Source organism: Terrapene carolina, unplaced genomic scaffold (genome assembly GCF_002925995.2).
Source record: "Terrapene carolina triunguis isolate 2854851 unplaced genomic scaffold, T_m_triunguis-2.0 Scaffold172, whole genome shotgun sequence".
Classification (NCBI taxonomy): Eukaryota; Metazoa; Chordata; order Testudines; family Emydidae; genus Terrapene; species Terrapene triunguis.
In genome coordinates, this window is record NW_020664523.1 from 1,287,532 (window position 1) to 1,305,797 (window position 18,266).

The 18,266-nt window shown below is 49.6% G+C and overlaps 1 protein-coding gene across 6 annotated transcripts in view; it reads left to right on the forward strand.

Annotated features, from left to right (window-relative positions):
• The window catches only part of HDAC8 (histone deacetylase 8), a 104,722-nt gene extending 92,461 nt beyond the window's left edge, over positions 1-12,261 (forward strand). For all 6 annotated transcript variants that reach the window (XM_026653927.1, XM_026653931.1, XM_026653928.1 and 3 more), the window contains one exon: positions 11,685-12,261. In XM_026653927.1, the coding sequence (XP_026509712.1) occupies positions 11,685-11,707 (23 nt within the window). In that variant the 3' untranslated portion in view covers positions 11,708-12,261. The remainder of the gene's footprint in view (positions 1-11,684) is intronic.
• Positions 12,262-18,266: the final 6,005 nt, after the last annotated feature.

Genomic DNA, 18,266 nt, shown 5'->3' on the forward strand with positions numbered 1-18,266 from the left:
CCACAGGACCCTCTGTTCCCATTAGAGTGGTGTCTGTTCTGTGTTCCAGTCCAACGCCTGGGTGCAAAGAGTCCCAGATGACCACCAGTGTCACCTGTTTTCAGATCTTGGTCGTAGCTACTTTCTCAATGAGCTGGCCTAGGAAAGGAAAGTCAGAGAAAGGAAGATAGTTGGGAAGATTTTATGCATCAACTACTGGGTTTATTTTGGTCATGTTGACTTGTGTTTTCAGAGTGGGCTAGCAAGTTCACTTCCAAGAGAAAGGGAGTCACTGATAATCACTTTTTTAGTAGTTTGTGTCAGTTGTTTTATACTGGCTCTCATCAGCCAGGAGGGGCTAAAGGAAGAGAACTGTTCACTAAACCTGAGGAGCTCTTTGGCCTTGACTAAACCTATACCTGGGCTGATGATTTAAAGAGAGGGTGGTGTCAAACAGAGATAGACCGGGAGAGAAAGATTGAACCTTACAAAGGGACACAGAGGAAATGGGAAATAAAATATGATATCCTGGGAAAACGATGAGTGAATGCATGGTGGGGGGGGCAGATCCAAAGCACAGATATTCCATGGGAGGGAGATGCAGGGCGTGGGAAAGCAGCAGTAACTAGGCAAATTAGTGGAAAACAATTGAGACAGAGCTTGGAATGCAATATAGCAGCAAAAAAGCCAAAGCTTTGCTGGGCTGCATACATAAGGTTGCCTCACTGAGCAGGAATCTAGTAACCCATCAGTATAGAGCCCTATTTAGACCAACCTACAGTAGGGCATAAGCTGTCGGGCACCTCGCGCTCAGAAAAATGGGAAAGGAGCTAGAGAGTTTGGTTATGAGGAAGCAAAGAAACAAATATGTATAGCAAAGCGACAGCCAGTCGGCGGTAGAGATGTACAGGTGCATGAAGGGTGGAAAGCAGCAGGGAGAGGAGTTATATAAGGTGGTGCAGGAGCTTAACTGGGAGCAACAGGGTGAAAACCAGGAAGAGGAAGTGGTGAGATCTACCACTGGCTAGGGAATTTTCTCCATCATTTGGGTGACTTAAAACGAGACTGACCAACGCCCTGGAGAACACACTGTAGGGAGCAATCCTGCCCTAGCTAGCAACTGAGGACAGAATGACTTAATACATATGCCTCCCCTCAGACCTGCTGTTCTTGGAGGGGAACTTCCTCCTCATCTAGCTTGATGGCAGGAATCTGAGTTGCCATATTGGAGCCCTGTGCTCAGCAGCAGCACTGCAGCATGTGTCCCCCACAACACATGTTGCACAGCCAGTGTGCTTAGTTTTGGGAGCAGAAGGAAGAGATGGGGCTGCTACACTGATCCCTGTCAGCAGATTGGTGAGACAGCACTGGCTCGATATTCTAGCCCATCTGTAAAGTGGGAATTAGTATTTTCTCACCTCTGTAAAGCCCTTGAGATCTGCGACTGAACACACCATGTAATCCTAAGTACTCGTCTTCCAATGGACTCTGCATGTTTCCACCCTCGGGATATGCCGATGATGCTGTGTGGACCAGTGGAACTTTCTCAAAATGGTGCCCATCAGAGTGCTCCTCTGTTCCGGACTATTCTGAGGATAACGCTACAAAAGGCGGCGCTGTGTTCTGCCCACCTCAGTTCCCTCCAGCCACAGTAGCAGACAGACCAGAAGCCTCACTAGAGCTCTGTGTCCCAGATTTGTCAGAACAGATGATTCCCAGTACCACCTTAGCTAGCTTTTACACTGATGGATCAGTTCTGCGACTTCAGCCTCATCCCTTGGAACCCAGATGCACATCAAGGGGTGATGTGGAGGGCAAAAGGCTTTTTAAGACACGTACTCCTGAGGAAACAAGGCTTCGGATTCCAGAGGTGATGCCGATGAAGCACTTAAAGTCACCTCGGATTCGTTGGTCCCTCCCAGGTCCATGCTTACCATAGTCGCTTAGGTTCAGCACCTGGATCCACAGTCAGATCAGAAAGCCCTTCACACAACATGGAACATAGTGTCCTCAGGCAGAAAGATACAGGAAAGAAACCACAGATGATTGGGCCAATTTCTCTTCTTTTGTCTTCCTCTCTGGGGAAACTTACTAAACCCACTCCCTGGCAGGTGCACGCTTCCCCAGCTATACAGGAACCCCTCCCTAGAACATGTACCGACTCTCCTGGGGGAAATACCTCACCTGGCTCAATCCTTCCTTTACCAGGGCTGGTACTGCCTCCCATACAGCCACCTCAGATCCATAGTCTGAGGCTAGATCAGGCTCTACCTTCTCCTTTGTGTCCTGAGTATTTGCACTGTAAAACTGATAAAAGAAATAGTATTTTTCAATTCACCTCATACAAGTACTGTAGTGGAATCTCTTTATCGTGAAAGCACAACTTACAAATGTAGATTTTTTTTTTTTAATACAGTTCTACAGTTGTAAGTTCAACTTTCATGAGAAAGAGATTGCAATACACTACTTGTATTAAGTGAATTGAAAAATACTATTTTTTATTTTTACAGTGCAAATATTTATAATAAAAAATAAATATAAAGTGAGCACTGTACACTTTGTATTCTGTGTTGTAATTAAAATCAATATATTTGAAAATGTGGAAAACATCCAAAAATATTTACTGGTATATAAATAGTATTCTATTATTGTTTAACAGCGCGATTAATCCTGATTCATTTTTTTAATCACTTGACAGCCCTAATTTAGTCATGATGCAGTACAGAGACTTTTGAAGGGACTGATGAATGTCTACGCTGCAGTCAAAGAACCCACCCAACATGGGACCTCAGTCTTGGTACTTAGCTCATGGAGGCTCTGTTTGAGCTTTGGAACAATGTTCCCTGTTTCACTTTTCAGTTGACAGGCTTCCTTGTGACCATGGCATCTGCTAGAAGAGCAAGTGAGCTAAAGGCTCTGACAGCTGCCCCATCTTTTACAGCCCTCCAAAAACAAAGTGGTTCTTCATCTACACCGTCAGTTACTCTCTGAGGTGGTGACAGAATTCCACTTAACCAGTCCATTAACTTGCCGGTATATTTTCCCCAGACCTCACTCAGGGGAGGCAAAGTTACATGCTTTAGATAGCAGGAGAGCCTCAGCTTTCTAGCTGGACAGGTCTGAGCAGTTCAGAAATCACCCACACTGTGCAACTCCTCTGGGGAAAGAATAGAAATCAGTCGCATCAGAGTGCCTGTGTATGTGGGCGAGGCTTTGTGTGGAGGAATGGTGCAGCAGATCTCTGATCCTATCCCAGTGGGGCTTAAATCACACTGCACAAGGGCCAAGGCAGTGTCCATGGCCTATCTTAGACCTACCCCAACTTTAGAGATCTATAGCGCTGCCACCTGCAGCTTGTGTCAGACCCTTACGAAACCGTGTTCCCTTGATCTGGCAGCCAGATTAGAGGCTCAGTATGACAGTCAGTGTGTAACTAGCATGCTGCAGCCCATTATCTGGAGGCAGGAGTGCTGGGGATCCAACATTGCAGAAGTCCTGGGAATGTGCAAAGGCCCCTTGAAGAAGAACTGAAGGTTATTCAGCTGTAACCGGAGTTCCTTGAGACGGACTTTGCATGTTCACCCTCCCCACCTGCCTCCTTCTCTTCCTTGGAGTCCTGTTTGGACCAAGGACGGGGGCCAGAGTATAGCATCCCCTTTTATAGTCTTGCCCTAACAGGATTCAGGAGCACTGAGGGAAGGGGATGGGAGGGCTTCCGTGGGCACTGCTGCTAGAAGGTTCTGCCAGTTGAAGCTGCACCACTGGTGCATCCCAAGCATAAGAATGTGCAGAGCCCATCTCTGACTCTGGTGCTAGGTGGGTAATATTCACTGCTGCAAGCACCTGTTGTTTGGGAATCAGCTGTTTTCCTCCAGGTGCCATAGTGCCCTGGGAACTGCACTTACTGGATGTGATGTCAGGCCTATTTATCACTGGAAGAGGCTTCAGCACTGTGAGCGCAAGGCCAGCTTTAAAGGAAATGGAATTTCAGTTCATGAACTTGAGGGAGACAGAGGCTTAAAGATTCATATATTCCAGGTCCTGAAGGGACCATTTGTGATCATATAGTCCGACCTCCTGGAGAACACAACCCATAAATGAATCCTGGGTGTTCCTGTCCTCCCTGCCTGTCTATCTCTCAGTAGCCAGCACTGGTTTTGGTCAAGTGGAGGAAACCCTTACCCTGGCTATCTGCTGGAGGGAGGGTTCATCCCACTCCCCAGACAGTGGGAAGAGACTCCTGCATGCTGGAGGGGGCAATCTCTCTGCTTTGGTGAGGCTGCAATTTGAGTCAGTACTGAAAAGAAGACTCAGCTGAATGGAGAAGTGCAGTAGTGCAAATTAAGTCCTCCAATCCCTACCTCAGATCATAGAAGATTAGGTTTGGAAGAGACCTCAGGAGGTCATCTAGTCCAACCCCCTGCTCAAAGCAGGACCAACCTCAACTAAATCATCCCAGCCAGGGCTTTGTCAAGCCAGGCCTTAAAAACCTCTAGGGATGGAGATTCCACAACCTCCCTAGGTAACCCATTTCAGTCCTTCACCACCCTCCTAGTGAAATAGTTTTTCCTAATATGCAACATAGACCTCCTCCACTGCACCTTGAGACCATTGCTTCTTGTTCTGTCATCTGCCACCAATGAGAACAGCCTAGCTCCAACCTCTTTGGAACCCCCCTTCAGGTAGTTGAAGGCTGTTATCAAATCCCCCTTCATTCTTCTCTTCTGCAGGCTAAATAAGCCCAGTTCCCTCAGCCTCTCCTCATAAGTCATGTGCCCCGCCCTCTAATCATTTTTGTTGCACTCTGCTGGACTCTCTCCAATTTGTCCACATCCTTTCTGTAGTGGGGGGGCCCAAAACTGGACACAATATTCCAGAGGTTGCCTCACCAGTGCCGAATAGAGGGGAATAATCACTTCCCACGATCTCTGGCAATGCTCCTACTAATGCAGCCCAATAAGCCATTAGCCTTCTTGGCAACAAGGGCACACTGTTGACTCATATCCAGCTTCTCGTCCACTGTAATCCCCAGGTCCTTTTCTGCAGAACTGCTGTTTAGCCAGTCGGTCCCCAGCCTGTAGCGGTGCATGGGATTCTTCCGTCCTAAGTGCAGGACTCTGCACTTGTCCTTGTTGAACCTCATCGGATTTCTTTTGGCCCAATCCTCCAATTTGTCTAGGTCCCTCTGGAACCTATCCCTACCCTCCAATGTATCTACCTCTCCCCCCACCTTAGTGTCATCTGCGAACTTGCTGAGGGTGCAATCCATCCCATCATCCAGATCATTAATGAAGATGTTGAACAAAACTGGCCCCAGGACTGACCCCTGGGGCACTCTGCTTGATACTGGCTGCCAACTAGACATCGAGGCATTGATCACTACCCGTTGAGCCCAATGATCTAGCCAGCTTTCTCTCCACCTTATAGTCTATTCATCCAATCCATACTGTTTTAACTTGCTGGCAAAAATACTGTGGGAGACCAGTGTAAATCAGTGGGAATCTGATTAACACCCTGGCTTTATACAGGGGGCCAGCCCCCCTCATGAAGGGATCCTGCACCCCGACTTCTGTCAACAAAAATGCGCATCCTCTCCTCTGCTCTTAAGCAATGACCTCATCCTGAGGTGTGGCTGACTAGCCCTCACAGCTAGCCAGACACTGGCTGTTGCTAATTTTCCTGGCCCTGCTGCAGCCTGTTTAACATCACTGTAACCTCTCCCTATGCACCCTTGCTTGTGCACTTTAGGTGCTAAGAACTGGTTCACAACAGCTGAGAGCTGTGTTGGTAACTTGCTAGGAACCTGAGAACCTCACTTAATTTGCATGAAATGTAGCCACTTGCACCCATGCTCAGTCCATGTTGAGTATTGATGTGCAAACTGCAGCGAGTACAAGCTCCTGCCATGCAATTTTCCATCATGACCCAACTGCAGCTCTACGTGGAGCATTGCATGCTGGGAGCCTGTAGTTCTGTATTAAAGATGAAGGCAGCTGTGTGTCACATTATAGAATCCTTTAAATGACCCGTGAGCCAGGCTTCAGTCACCCCAGTTTAAATTATATTTTGATTAAGGGCGGGGATGTGAACAGCCTTGAGGGGCACAGTGTTCCCAGCTTAGAGTAGGATGTATATAAACACGCACTCCTCTTCCTGCAGTTCCAAGCCGGAATCGCCTATCTAAGGGTTCATTTCTTTAAATGAAGTTAGACTGTCAAGTCTGTTGAAACGTATGCAGCTCAGCTGGCCGTTGTGTAAGAATGCAGCGTGTGCTCGCCAGTTGGCACCAGTCTTGCCAAGTGTTTAGAGGCTGTCTGGCCGAAACAAATAAAATGAAAGCATCACTGATTAAATGTGCCCGAAGTGCTTAATTGGCTGTCTGAAGAACAGAAAATAAAAGAAATTGCTTTCCATGGTGCCAAAAAAGCAGAACAATGGAGAATAACAAAGGCCTGGGACAGTGAGCCATCAAACGCTGGGGCATGCGGGGCAGCAGCCCAGACCGAAGTGTCCTATACTGCAGCATGGTGTGTTTTCTTTCTGCCCTCTCCTTTCTTTAGAGCTTTAATTTCATTATTTAGTAAATATAAATCAATTGGTGAACGAGCCAGCCAAACAATCCAGAGCCAAGACGTGTGTCTGCCTGAGAAAGGGCTTCAGCCCAGCGTTTACACACCACTTGCAGTCATCTCAGCGCCTCTTCTGGGGTGCATGTATCTGGTCAGCGCTCAACTCATTCTGTTCAGCGCCCTGGACCACCAAGAGCAGGCAAGTCCCACCCTGTGCAGTGCTCGCCCTCCTCTAGTAGTGGCTGAGCCTGCACCAGCCTGGGTTAGTCTCTTAACTCAGGCAGGAGAGGCTCATGCTTTAAGATCCCAAGGTGCCAGGTTCAATCGCACGGCCAATACCCCACTCAGGAGCATGGTGTTATGCTGCCTAGTGCACATGTGGCTCCGGCAGAGCAGAAAGCTACTGGGATTAGCTTCTCAAATGCTGTCCTCCCCTCCATACCAGCAAGCATGTATTGGGTCACGATCCAGAACTGGGAGGAGGAGAGGAAAGAGACCTCTGTCCTCCCAGCAGCTAGGGAGAGACCCAAATGAGATGACATTATTACGCTGCTGTGGTGTGATGCATGTGGTGACGTAGCGAGATGATGAAACATCACAGCGAGATGATGATAATTTCATGAGTCTCCATCTGTGAAAAGCAGAGGGTCCCATTGGCTTTGTTTAGGGCAGTGATGACCATGGGCGAGCAAGGTGTGAATGATACCTTAGCACAGCTACAATTCCGCAACACAGTCAAGTCTGTTCTTAATTTTAGTCTTTGCTTTGCTGACTGCTCAGTTGTTCTGGCTGCTGTCGGCTTTTCCAGCCAAGTCTGTGCTGGTCATAACAGACCCTAACTACTGTGCAAAGCAATAAATTTACACAATGGTGCATCCATTCCTCGGGCATGCAATAAAAGCCTTTATGATCTGTTTGGGATGTAAAGCAGTGAGTCTACAGAGAAATTGGTAGTGTTGAAATTGGGGGAGGGAATCCCAGCGCAGGCCTGTGTGCCATCTTTATCAAGTTGTAGTTGTTGCATATTTGAAAATAACTGAGCTAGAGTTGCCAAATTGTTTGCCAAGAGTCCTGGGAAGCCCCAGCCAATTCTTCCTGTTTGAGACTTAAAGAATAAAAGCTGTAGATAGGCCCAGATCCTCAGCGCCATTGATGCCAATTTACATCTGCTGAGGATCTCACCTAGAGCTTCACTTGCGTGTAGATACAGAATTGCCATTCACCTTCCTGGCATTGCAGCTGCTTTGAGGAGATCCAAGGGCTTACAGGGGTTTTTGCTCATCAAAGGGAGACGAGATTAGTCTTCTGTTTCCCAGGATGGCTCAGTGGTTATGGCACTAGCCTAAGACTCTGGAGACCTGCTCCACCTCAAACTGCCTGTATGACCTTAGGCACGTCTGTCAAGGCTGCTTCCCCACTTTGAACTTTAGGGTACAAATGTGGGGGCCTGCATGAAAACTTCTAAGCTTAACTACCAGCTTAGATCTGGTCCGCTGCCACCATTCCCAAAGCTAATTCCCTTCCCTGGGAAGCCTTGAGAAACCTTTCACCAATTCCCTGGTGAATACAGATCCAAACCCCTTGGATCTTAAAACAAGGAGAAATTAACCATCCCCCTCCTTTCTCCCACCAACTCCTGGTGAATACAGATCCAAACCCCTTGGATCTTAAGACAAGGAGAAATTAACTATCCCCCCTCCTTTCTCCCACCAACTCCTGGTGAATACAGATCCAACCCCCTTGGATCTAAAAACAAGGAAAAATCAATCAGGTTCTTAAAAAGAAGGCTTTTAATTAAAGAAGAAGGTAAAAATCATCTCTGTAAAATCAGTATGGAAAATAACTTTACAGGGTAATCAAACTTAAAGAGCTCAGAGGACCTCCCTCTAGCCCAGGTTCAAAGTATAGCAAACAAAGATAAACACTCTAGTAAAAGGTACATTTACAAGTTGAGAAAACAAAGGAAAACTAACACGCCTTGCCTGGCTGTTTACTTACAAGTTTGAAATATGAGAGACTTGTTTAGAAAGATGTGGAGAACCTGGATTGATGTCTGGTCCCTCTCAGTCCCAAGAGCGAACAACCCCCTAAACAAAGAGCACAAACAAAAGCCTTCTCCCCGCCCCAGATTTGAAAGTATCTTGTCCCCTTATTGGTCCTTTGGGTCAGGTGTCAGCCAGGTTACCTGAGCTTCTTAACCCTTTACAGGTAAAAGGATTTTGGAGTCTCTGGCCAGGAGGGATTTTATAGTACTGTACACAGGAGAGCTGTTACCCTTCCCTTTATAGTTATGACAACGTCACTGTGGGTTGGTCTGTACTACAAAGCTAGGTCAGCTTAACTACATCACTCAGGGCTGTGGAAAATGTTGTGCCCTGTGTGATTTAATAAAGCTAAGCCCTGGGGTAGACACCACTACCATCTCTCAGAGGGGTGGAGTTACAACAGCGATCGGAGACCCCTTCTATTGCTGCAGTAAGTGTCTACACTACAGCGGTGCAACTGCAGCCCTACTGCTGTATGACTGTAGCATTTCTGCGTGGATGTACCCTTGGCTTCTCTGGGCCTCGGTTCCCCGTCTGTACTACGTGGATAACAGCCCTTCCCTGCCTCCCAAGAGCGGTGTGGATGAATATGGATGGTGTCCCCATCACAAAAGCCACTGTTACAACTAGGACCTCAGCATGGAGGAGTAGGACTGAATAACCAGTGGAGTCTGTCACCCATTGGGAAGATTTCTCAGGGTCAGGGACCAGGTGAGTCAACAGGGCAGTGGGAGGGAAGCTTGCCCTGTATATGTTGTCGTGTCAGTAGAGAGGGTATCCATCTGTATGTAGAGCTGTCAGGCCAGTAATCAATTTGCTTATCAGTCCATACGTGGACTCGGGCCTCCTGACTTTCACAATTTAAGCCCACATGTGTTTTTTCCCATCTTATGGCCTGATCTCTTCACCCACTGAAGCCTAGAAAATGGAGAAACTCCCTTAGATTTCAATGGGAACAGGCCACTAATCTTGGCTGGGAAAATCTAGGGTTCTCATACTGCACTCATCGCTGGAGTATCTGAGTGCCTTCTAGTCATTCAATAAGCAGCAGACTAACGTCTGTCATGTTCGCTCCCGGGAGAAGTGTGCAGTACAGTGCTTGGGTGTGCAGGTTTGTATAATTCTGTACATGCAGCCACGTGTTTATATTAGAGAAGACAGGCCAAAGAAATGTGTCTGGCCCTTCGAGCGGATGGAGGGGAGGTTTGTGATGGTCCTTAGTTCCTGGGTGAATTCATTCCACAGACTCAGGTTGGCCCCTGAGGAAGCTCTCTCCTGTGCAGACGGTAGAGAGATCCAGCATGCCAGAGGAGAAAAGTTGTTGACAATAGTCTTACCTGCTCGATCCAGGCTGTGGAACGCCTTGAAGATAAGGACCAAGGCCTGGAACTTGAGTCAGTATTCTGTGGGAAGTCAGAGTTGTGCGATAGGCAGGCAGCAATACACTGCTCCTGGTGGGAGGGCTGGACCTTTGTGCCTTGCTGACAGGAGATGGGGACCTGGCTGAGGATTTCAGCAATAGAGCATGTTGCAGAGGGATGATGGTCAAGCCTCAGAAAAAGAAATCAGAGAATCACCAGCATCACTTACTGCAGCACCTCGGTGTCCTATCACGGCCTCACATTTGCGTGCCAGCCTGTCCTAACGCTGAGTAGTGGGCAGATCTACTGGGTTTACAGCTCTTGTCCGCAGGGCTGCATGCTTAGGGGTTATGTGAACATCAGAACGGCCATACTGGGTCAGACCAATGGTCCAGTGTCCTGTTTCCAACAGTGGCTGGTGCCAGGAGCTTCAGAGGGAATGAACAGAACAGGGATCAAGTGATCCATCAAGTGATCCATCCCCTTTCATCCACTCCCAGCTTCTGGCAAACAGGCTAGCGACACCCAGAGCATGGGGTTATGTCCCTGCCCAACCTGGCTAATAGCCATTGGTGGCCCTATCCTCCAGGGACTTACCTAATTCTTTTTTGAGTCCAGTTAGAGTTTTGGCCTTCACGGTGTCCCCAGTAATGAATTCCTCAGGGTGACACTGCGTTGTGTGAAGAAGCACTTCCTGTTGTTTGTGTTAGACCTGCTGCCTGTTAATCTCATTGGGTGAGCCCTGGTTCTTATGTTATGTGAGGAGGTAAATAACACTTTCCTATTCACTTTCTCCACACCAGCCATGTGGTTCAAACCCAGGCATTTAATTGACATGCTCCTTAAACACCTGGGTCTTGAAGACCTTTTTCTAACCCTAGCTTAAAGCTGTTAAAATTCCAACAGAAGAGTGGTCAGAGAACAAAAATTCAAAGCTTGTTGTGATCCAACATGATTCCAGTTAATAATCAGATCCTGTGTCCCTTACCCAGACAGAATCGTTATTGACTTCCAGGGAGGGTCGTCGAAGAAAGGAGGCCAGGCAGTGCCTCCAGCCCTATAGGACATCCTGAGCAAGCAAAGACCTAAAGAAATTAAGGGTTCATGGCTGATACATCTGAACTAATTATTAGTCTCCAGTCCGAATGCTTAATGAAAACGGTTTGTTCCCCTTAGCAGCCCCTTAAAGCTGGGTTTGAAAGAGAGCTATGGAACCCTGCACAAACCCCCTCAATGAGAACAGGATGTTGTCTGGCATGCTGGGAATTCGATCTGCTTTGAGGGCTAGTGTGTCTGTATCACTTACTGATTTGACAGCTCTGCCAGTGACGGGGGAGGGACATGTCATAAGCAGCGCTCTAATCTCCCAGAGGTCAGCCCTGCTGGATTTCACATCAGTGCTTTTCCAATACACTTTTCGAAAATCCCTTCTTCCTGGGGTTTTGAAGGAGAGGAACAACCCCCAGTTGGAGTACAGCAGCATTGAAGACAAAGCAAAGGGCCCTATTAGGGTGACCAGACAGCAAGTGTGAAAAATTGGGACGGGGGGAGTGGGGTAATAGGAGCCTATATAAGAAAAAGACCCAAAAATCGGGACTGTCCCTATAAAATCAGGACACCTGGTCACCCTAGGCCCTGTACGCAGCCAAAAAAATACCTTGGTCTGCCTCCCTGTGAGACTGAAGCTAGTCTGAATGTAAATGTTGTTTTCTCTCTCCCTTTGTTTACAGGGAATCTGAAGCATGTGGTTTAGCTGAAAAGGAAAGCTCATGTTTCCACAACAGCGGAGCGTTTCCTGTGCCGAAGACAGCGTGTTTATGTGAGCAGCTTGCGGAATTCGTGGCTGCAGGGGAAATTTGGAAGAAATTACTTTTTTTTTTCTTTTTCTTTTTCTTTTTTTTGTTGACATTTCCAAGCAGCAGTGAGTGGCTGCGGCTCTACGGTGGCTGTGAGCACACAGTGGCCCCAGTGCTGGGGGGTAGGGGAGCTCCCAACTTCCACCCCCTTGTTCCAACAGATTCCAGCCTATTTTTTACAAAACTGCTTTTATTCTTGCAGATGATTTTTCTAATTATCTTTTTTAAGGGAGGTGGTGGGCGAGGGCCGCTTTGAGCCACAGACTCTCCACAGTCTGGCGCCTGTGTCACTTGTACTGGGCCGCCCTCCTGGTGAGACCACAGGCTGTAGGTGTAGATGCTGTTACGTGAACTCCAGAGGGGATGCATTGAGCGATAGGCACAGGGCCTGTAATCCTGGCTGCACCCTTATCTGGGGAGGAAGCCACAAACGTGTTTTTAAACAAATAAAAGAGTTGAAATATTTCTGCTGTGTCCCGTGTCCTTGCAAGCTGCCTATCACCCTGCACAGTATCAGCTCCCTGTGCCCTTGGACTCCCCCTTTGTCTGTAGCCATCTGTTGTCCTATACGTGCGTTGTAAGATCTATGGGGCAGGGACTGTCTTTTTTGCTTTGGGTCTGTTCAGCACCTAGCAGAGTGGGGTCCTGGTCTGTGACTGGGGCTCCCAGGCAGCCTAACCGGGGCACTGCTAGCTCTCAGTGATCCAGGCTACCCCTGTGTGGAATTGGCCCCAGCATCTGCTCTCTGTCGCTGGGGAAAGGGGCTTGATTGGTCTGTAGTTGCCGGAGGAGGAAAGTGGCTTACTGGAGCTCGTTATCCAGATTTCTGCACTCTGCTGGGGGAGCCGGACACCACAGTTAACCCTTTGTTCCAAGGGTTTGGCCTCCGGAGGTTGGCTTCACCTGCCAGAAGCCACCTCCTCTAGGAACACTTGCACTGACAAGGGTACAGCTAAGTGCAGGCTGAGCACCCAGTGCTTTTGTCAGTGGATGTGGTTTTGACTCACTGGGATTTCAGTGCAGCCCTCTGGCTCCTGATGAGCTGCCAACATGGCCCTCCTTGGTGCTCTGTTCACAGCTAGTGCCTTGTCACCACAGCCTAAACCTCCTGCAGCCAGAAAACCAACAGGCAGCTTGCACTCAGACCCTGGCTGGGGGCCAAGATACAAGCTAAGCTGCCAGCGAGCCCCAGGAGGCCGTTTATTTCTGTTGCTGATAGCTGGGGCACATCCCCTGAACAGGCAGTTACTGTATAATCACCACCAGAAGCTGGAGCAGTGGATCCAGCTGATAAACATCTGCCATGCTGCAGAAAGTACCTTGCGTTCACCATAGGTCCTGTTTGCCAATCAACTGGCACTGCTAGAGTGGCCTCTCTGGAGACGGGCTCTGCTCTTCCAGGTGATTCCAGCAGCATGTGAAGTGTGGTGGTCTCTGGACTGGGTTCCCCAGCTGTGCTGAATGCAGGAGCCACAGCAGAGTGCCAGCCAGCCACGCCAGCTTCAGCCACCCTGAAATGCAGGAGGGTTTGACTCCAGATCTGAAAATTTATGAATTGGGCCCAGTGCCAGGAGGAACATTTGCTGACAAAATACAGTGCAAACAGATGTGAATGGCCGTGCAGCTCACCAATACTAGCATCTAGAACCCCTGCTCTGGAAGCCCCAGCTCTTTGTGCAGGGCTGTGCAGTGCTTGCTTGGAAACCTGGGAGTGAATGAGTTGTAGGTGGGGCATTCCCCTATAAAAGCCTCCCAGGTAGGAGGTTATTTTTTGAGGAAGGTGATGAAGGCGGGGAAGGGAGAATGTCGGAAGTGGTGCAAATATAACTCAACTTCACTTAAAACGTGCTTCCTGTTCTATGAAGAGTGAGATCCTGCGCTGTCCCCCGCCACGCCCCGCAGCTCTGAGCAGTCCCCTTCACACACACCCACCCTCAAGGAAAACGCACAGAGGTCTCTCTCCTAGGGCAGATGAACAACTCGTAGCAGAACCTGCCATCAACCTCGCTCCTTTGCTCTAGGAATCGGCAGATGGAAAACAAATTGTGAAACTGGAAAGACAGAAATTCAGATGGAAAACACGTACCCCCAGGGGGATTCTGTGGGATTATTAGAAACAGAACAGCGAGAAACAATGTTTAAAATTAGTCGTGTCCCTTTAAAAACAAATCCCAGCCCAGCTGGAGAGTGGTTTTTGCACTGTGTATAAAGCTGTTAGTGCCTCCTGCCCCTGGGCTGCAGCAGGGTGGTCCAAGCAGTCAGCTTTGTCCTGCTGAGTTGTCATTAGTTGGTAGTCTATTGGTTTAGAAGCTCCTCCTCCTCCTCTCCCACTAAAAAAAAGAAACCCCAACGAATCCTGGAATCCATAAGGGAATAACTAGCATGAAGCAAACATGGGGAAAGGCAGCCTGGAGCGGGGGGAAGAGGATTGATTGTCTCTGGGGTTTCCTTTGCTCTCCTTGAATAGAAGTGAGACAGCGAAGGCTGTCCCCCATGCACCCCCCCCCCCAAATCTGAAGTCATAATATCGGGTTGCTTGATGTCAGTCAGTGTGCTGCTGTGGAAATCAGTGTGAGGTGTCAAAGCTGTGGTCATGACATCAGGGCAGGAAAAGCTAGGCTGGGAGGGAGCAGATCCTGCGGTTACATTTAAAGGTGGCAGTGTGTGTGAGGAGAGCGACTGGAAAGAAAAGGTTAACTTTTTAACCCTGTTTGAAATGGCCATGAGCTGCAGCCCTGGGAGCTGGGGTTTGGGCCTGGCTCTGAGTTCTCAGGTGGGGCAGCTCGCAAGATGCAGCTGCCCTGAAGCCTAAAGCAGCCTTGCTAATGTCCTCTAAAGACCTGTGCAAAGCGCTTGCCAGCATTAGCATTACCGTTGGCTGAACCTATTTTCTGCCTGGCACAGAGAGATGTGCTGTACTCGTGAGCCCTCCATGGGGTGGCTAAAGCGAGGCACATGTGCTGTTTGCACATTACCTGCGCCAAAGAGAGGGAGCCAAGCTGCAAGGATTGTGGGTCTGGTATTGGAGGCAGGAAGACAGGGCCATGCATGGCAAAGCCCTGCCAACCCTGCAGTCCCCACGTCTGTTCCACGGGGAAGATGGAAGCAAACTTCAATAACTAGATGCAAAACAAGACTATGTGGTTACCAAGCTGTGAAATGCTAGCTCCAGCTGGTCTAGACGTATGACCCTGGAGAAAGCCAAGTTCCCCCCCATGCCTGCCTTCTCCTGCTGAAAGTCGCCACCTCTGCTCTAGGCGCTCCCTTAAACATACAGAAACAGGAGTCCCTGCCACTGCAGCTGCTTTTAATGATGGTTATCTAGTCAGTGCATCTGTCCCCCTGTATGTCTGTCCGGTGGTTTTGGCTTGTACATGGATTTGGTTTGGGGTGTACATGCATGTTCATTCATTCACATACAGTATGAAGGACATAGAAACATAGGGGCAAGAGCCTTTGATTTATCCCTGGGTACTAGGAGCCCATCGGTGGTTGCTTTTTGCAGTGTCTTTGCGTTGCAGCAACAGAGTTGGGGGAAGCCAGCTGGGAGTGTTAAATGGCTCAGCTTGGTCAATGCAGCTTGGCAAGGCACCGCAGGGACAGACCGCTTGGTGGTGTGTTTTTCAAGGGGGATTGGGCTGGCAAAAGGTGCTGCCTGGTGTCCTCGATCCATAGCACCAGGCGCAGCAATCCCTGCATCCTGTGCAGTGCACTCCCCTTTCACTACAGCTGATGTGGAGGCAGGGCCAGCTGCAGGGTAAGCAGGGCCTGCATTGCTCCTTCACCCCTGTCATTCCTACCCACCCTGATGGACACTTCCTCCGCTCCTCCCCAGCTCTGGGCCGGGTGCAGGAATCACTGGGTGGATCATCTGGCTGGCGTTACACAGGAGGTCAGAGCAGATGGTCAGAATGGTCCCGTTTGGCCTTAAAATCTATGAATCCCCATTGCACCTCCACTGCAGGTTACTGGGCTCCAGCCTCATGCTCCCGCTAAGCTGTGGGACCATCCGTAGGGACAAGAGGGGAACCCACTTCTCAGCCTCTCTGCCAATACCAGGGGTTTGCAGTGATGTAGCCGTGTCAGTCCCAGGACATTAGAGAGACAAGGTGGGGGAGGCATATCTTTGATTTTCAGCTTACGTTTCTCTTCCCCCAGCAGAAATTGGTCCCATAAAAGCTATCCCCACCTTGTTTCTCCAACGGGGGGGGGGAGGGGTAGCGTTTAGTGCCAGCTGCCTCACTGGCCATGCTTGGGGCCTGCTGTTTGAACACAGCCTCCCTGTAGCAGTGGGGCCTGATTCTCGGGTGCTAGGTCCCCCCTGCCATCAGCTGATGCAATGGGGGCGCAGTGTGAGCCTCCTCCATGCCTGGCCTGACTTACCAGCGGGGTCGCTCCCTGCCAGTGAAGCTGCTGCAGGACCACCTGGAACCTGCCAGAAGCTAGGCAAGGGGAGAGAGACCTTCCCCTTTCACTGCGCCCCCCCGCTCTCAGGCTGCAGCAGGCCCTGGCTGTGCCGATCCCAAGAAGCACTTGACCCTATAGTTAGGGCCCTACCAAATTCACGGCCATGAAAAACGTGTCATAGACTGTGAAATCTGGTCTTTTGTGTGCTTTTACCATATACCATACAGATTTCATGGGGGACACCAGTGTTTCTCAAACTAGGGATCCTGACCCAAAAGAGAGTTGCAGGGAGGGCTGCAAGGCTATCTTAGAGGGGTCGTGATATTGCCACCCTTACTTCTGCATTGTCTTCAGAGCTGGGCAGCTGGAGAGCGGCAGCTGCTGGCAGGGCACCCAGCTCTGAAGGCAGCAGCACAGAAGTAACAGTGGCAATACCATAGCATGCCATCCTTACTTCTGAGCTGCTGCCTTCAGAGCTGGGTGGCCGGAGAGCGGCGGCTGCTAACTGAGGGCCCAGCTCTGAAGGCAACAGCACAGAAATAGGGGTGGCAACACCATAGCATGCCATCCTTACTTCTGCGCTGCTGAAGGCAGCAGCTCTGCCTTCAGAGCTGGGCTCCAGGCCAGCAGCCACCGCTCTCCAGCTGCTCAGTTTTGAATGCAGCAAGCAGTGCAGAAGTAAGGGTAGCAGTACTGCACCCCCCCCACACACACACACAATAACCTTGCAACTCCCCCAAACTCCTTTTTGGTTCAGGCCCCTACAGTTACAATACCTTGAAATTTCAGATTTAAATATCTGAAATCATGAAATTTATAATTTTTAAAATCCTATGACTGTGAAATTGACCAAAATGGACTGTGAATTTGGTAGGGCCCTAACTATAGGCTTTGGCCTGCTCTGTTTTGCACCTTAGTGGCAGCAAGGGATGGGGCTTCCTTGTGGTCAGCATTGGGGAAATTCCCATCCTGGACCTGGTTTTAAATCAAGCCAGTAGAGACAGCATGTTCCCGGGGGCCTGATCCCCCACCCCACATGCGCCCTGGCCCTTCTTGCCATTTCTTTTTAAAAAGCCACTCACGCAGAGTCGTTGGCATCCTCCTGCAGTAGCTCCAGGAAAGCTAATTTCCTGCTGCTTTAATTAGATTGCGAAGGAATAAATAGCAGGGTGATGGGATTCCCAGTGCGGCTGGGCTTTGTTTTTATCTATGCTGTTTTTCCCTTTGGATGCAAACAACAGGAAATCCAACGTGGAGTTACTTCAGCTGGATTCAGTTCCCATGTCCCTGTCTGCCCACTGAACGCTCCCTGCCCCTGCTGCCCTGAACAAGAGATTGAGCCCTGGGTGCTAGAGAGCTCCCTTCTTCCCCTCCTTCCTTCCCCGGGGAGATTGTTCCCTTTGGTCTTTAGTTAAACACTTATGCCCAGATTAACACCTCCTCTCTCCCCCCCCCCCCCCCCCCGGCCGCCCATATTCTGCTGATTGGTTGGAATGAAAGATTGACAAGCAGTTGCCCACTAGGCCTCGCAGTGGGGCTGCACACACCTCCCTCCCCAGCGAGCACTGGACATGGGGCCCAGGGGCCTAGGGAGATCCAAACTGAGGGGCAAAGGGAAAAGAACCCATTGGTGTGTGACCTCCCCCCCAGCTTTTCAATCCACATGGAGCTCTGGTTTTGGGGACGTGGGCACCATGCTGGTGAGTGTGACTTGGGCTCTGGATTCACAGCCTACTCCCGAGGTTGCTTCTGTAAACCAAATTGTGGCATCCTGCCTACGGCACACTTAGGGCTCAAGGCCTGGGTTCTCTTCCAGGCTCTCTCTTCTGGGCAAGTGGGGCTCAGTTTCCCTCTTGAGAGGGCGATGGTGACACCGATCCACCTTTGCAAAACACGCTGAGACCAGCAAAGAGTTCTGCACAGACTACGTGTTACTAGTAGTGCACTTCTTAGCACTAGCAATGCCCTTGGGGGCCTGACCTGGGAGAGGCCATGGCAGAGCAGAGCTGTTATTGACAGGGTTAGTTCCTATGGGTTACAGCTGCAGTA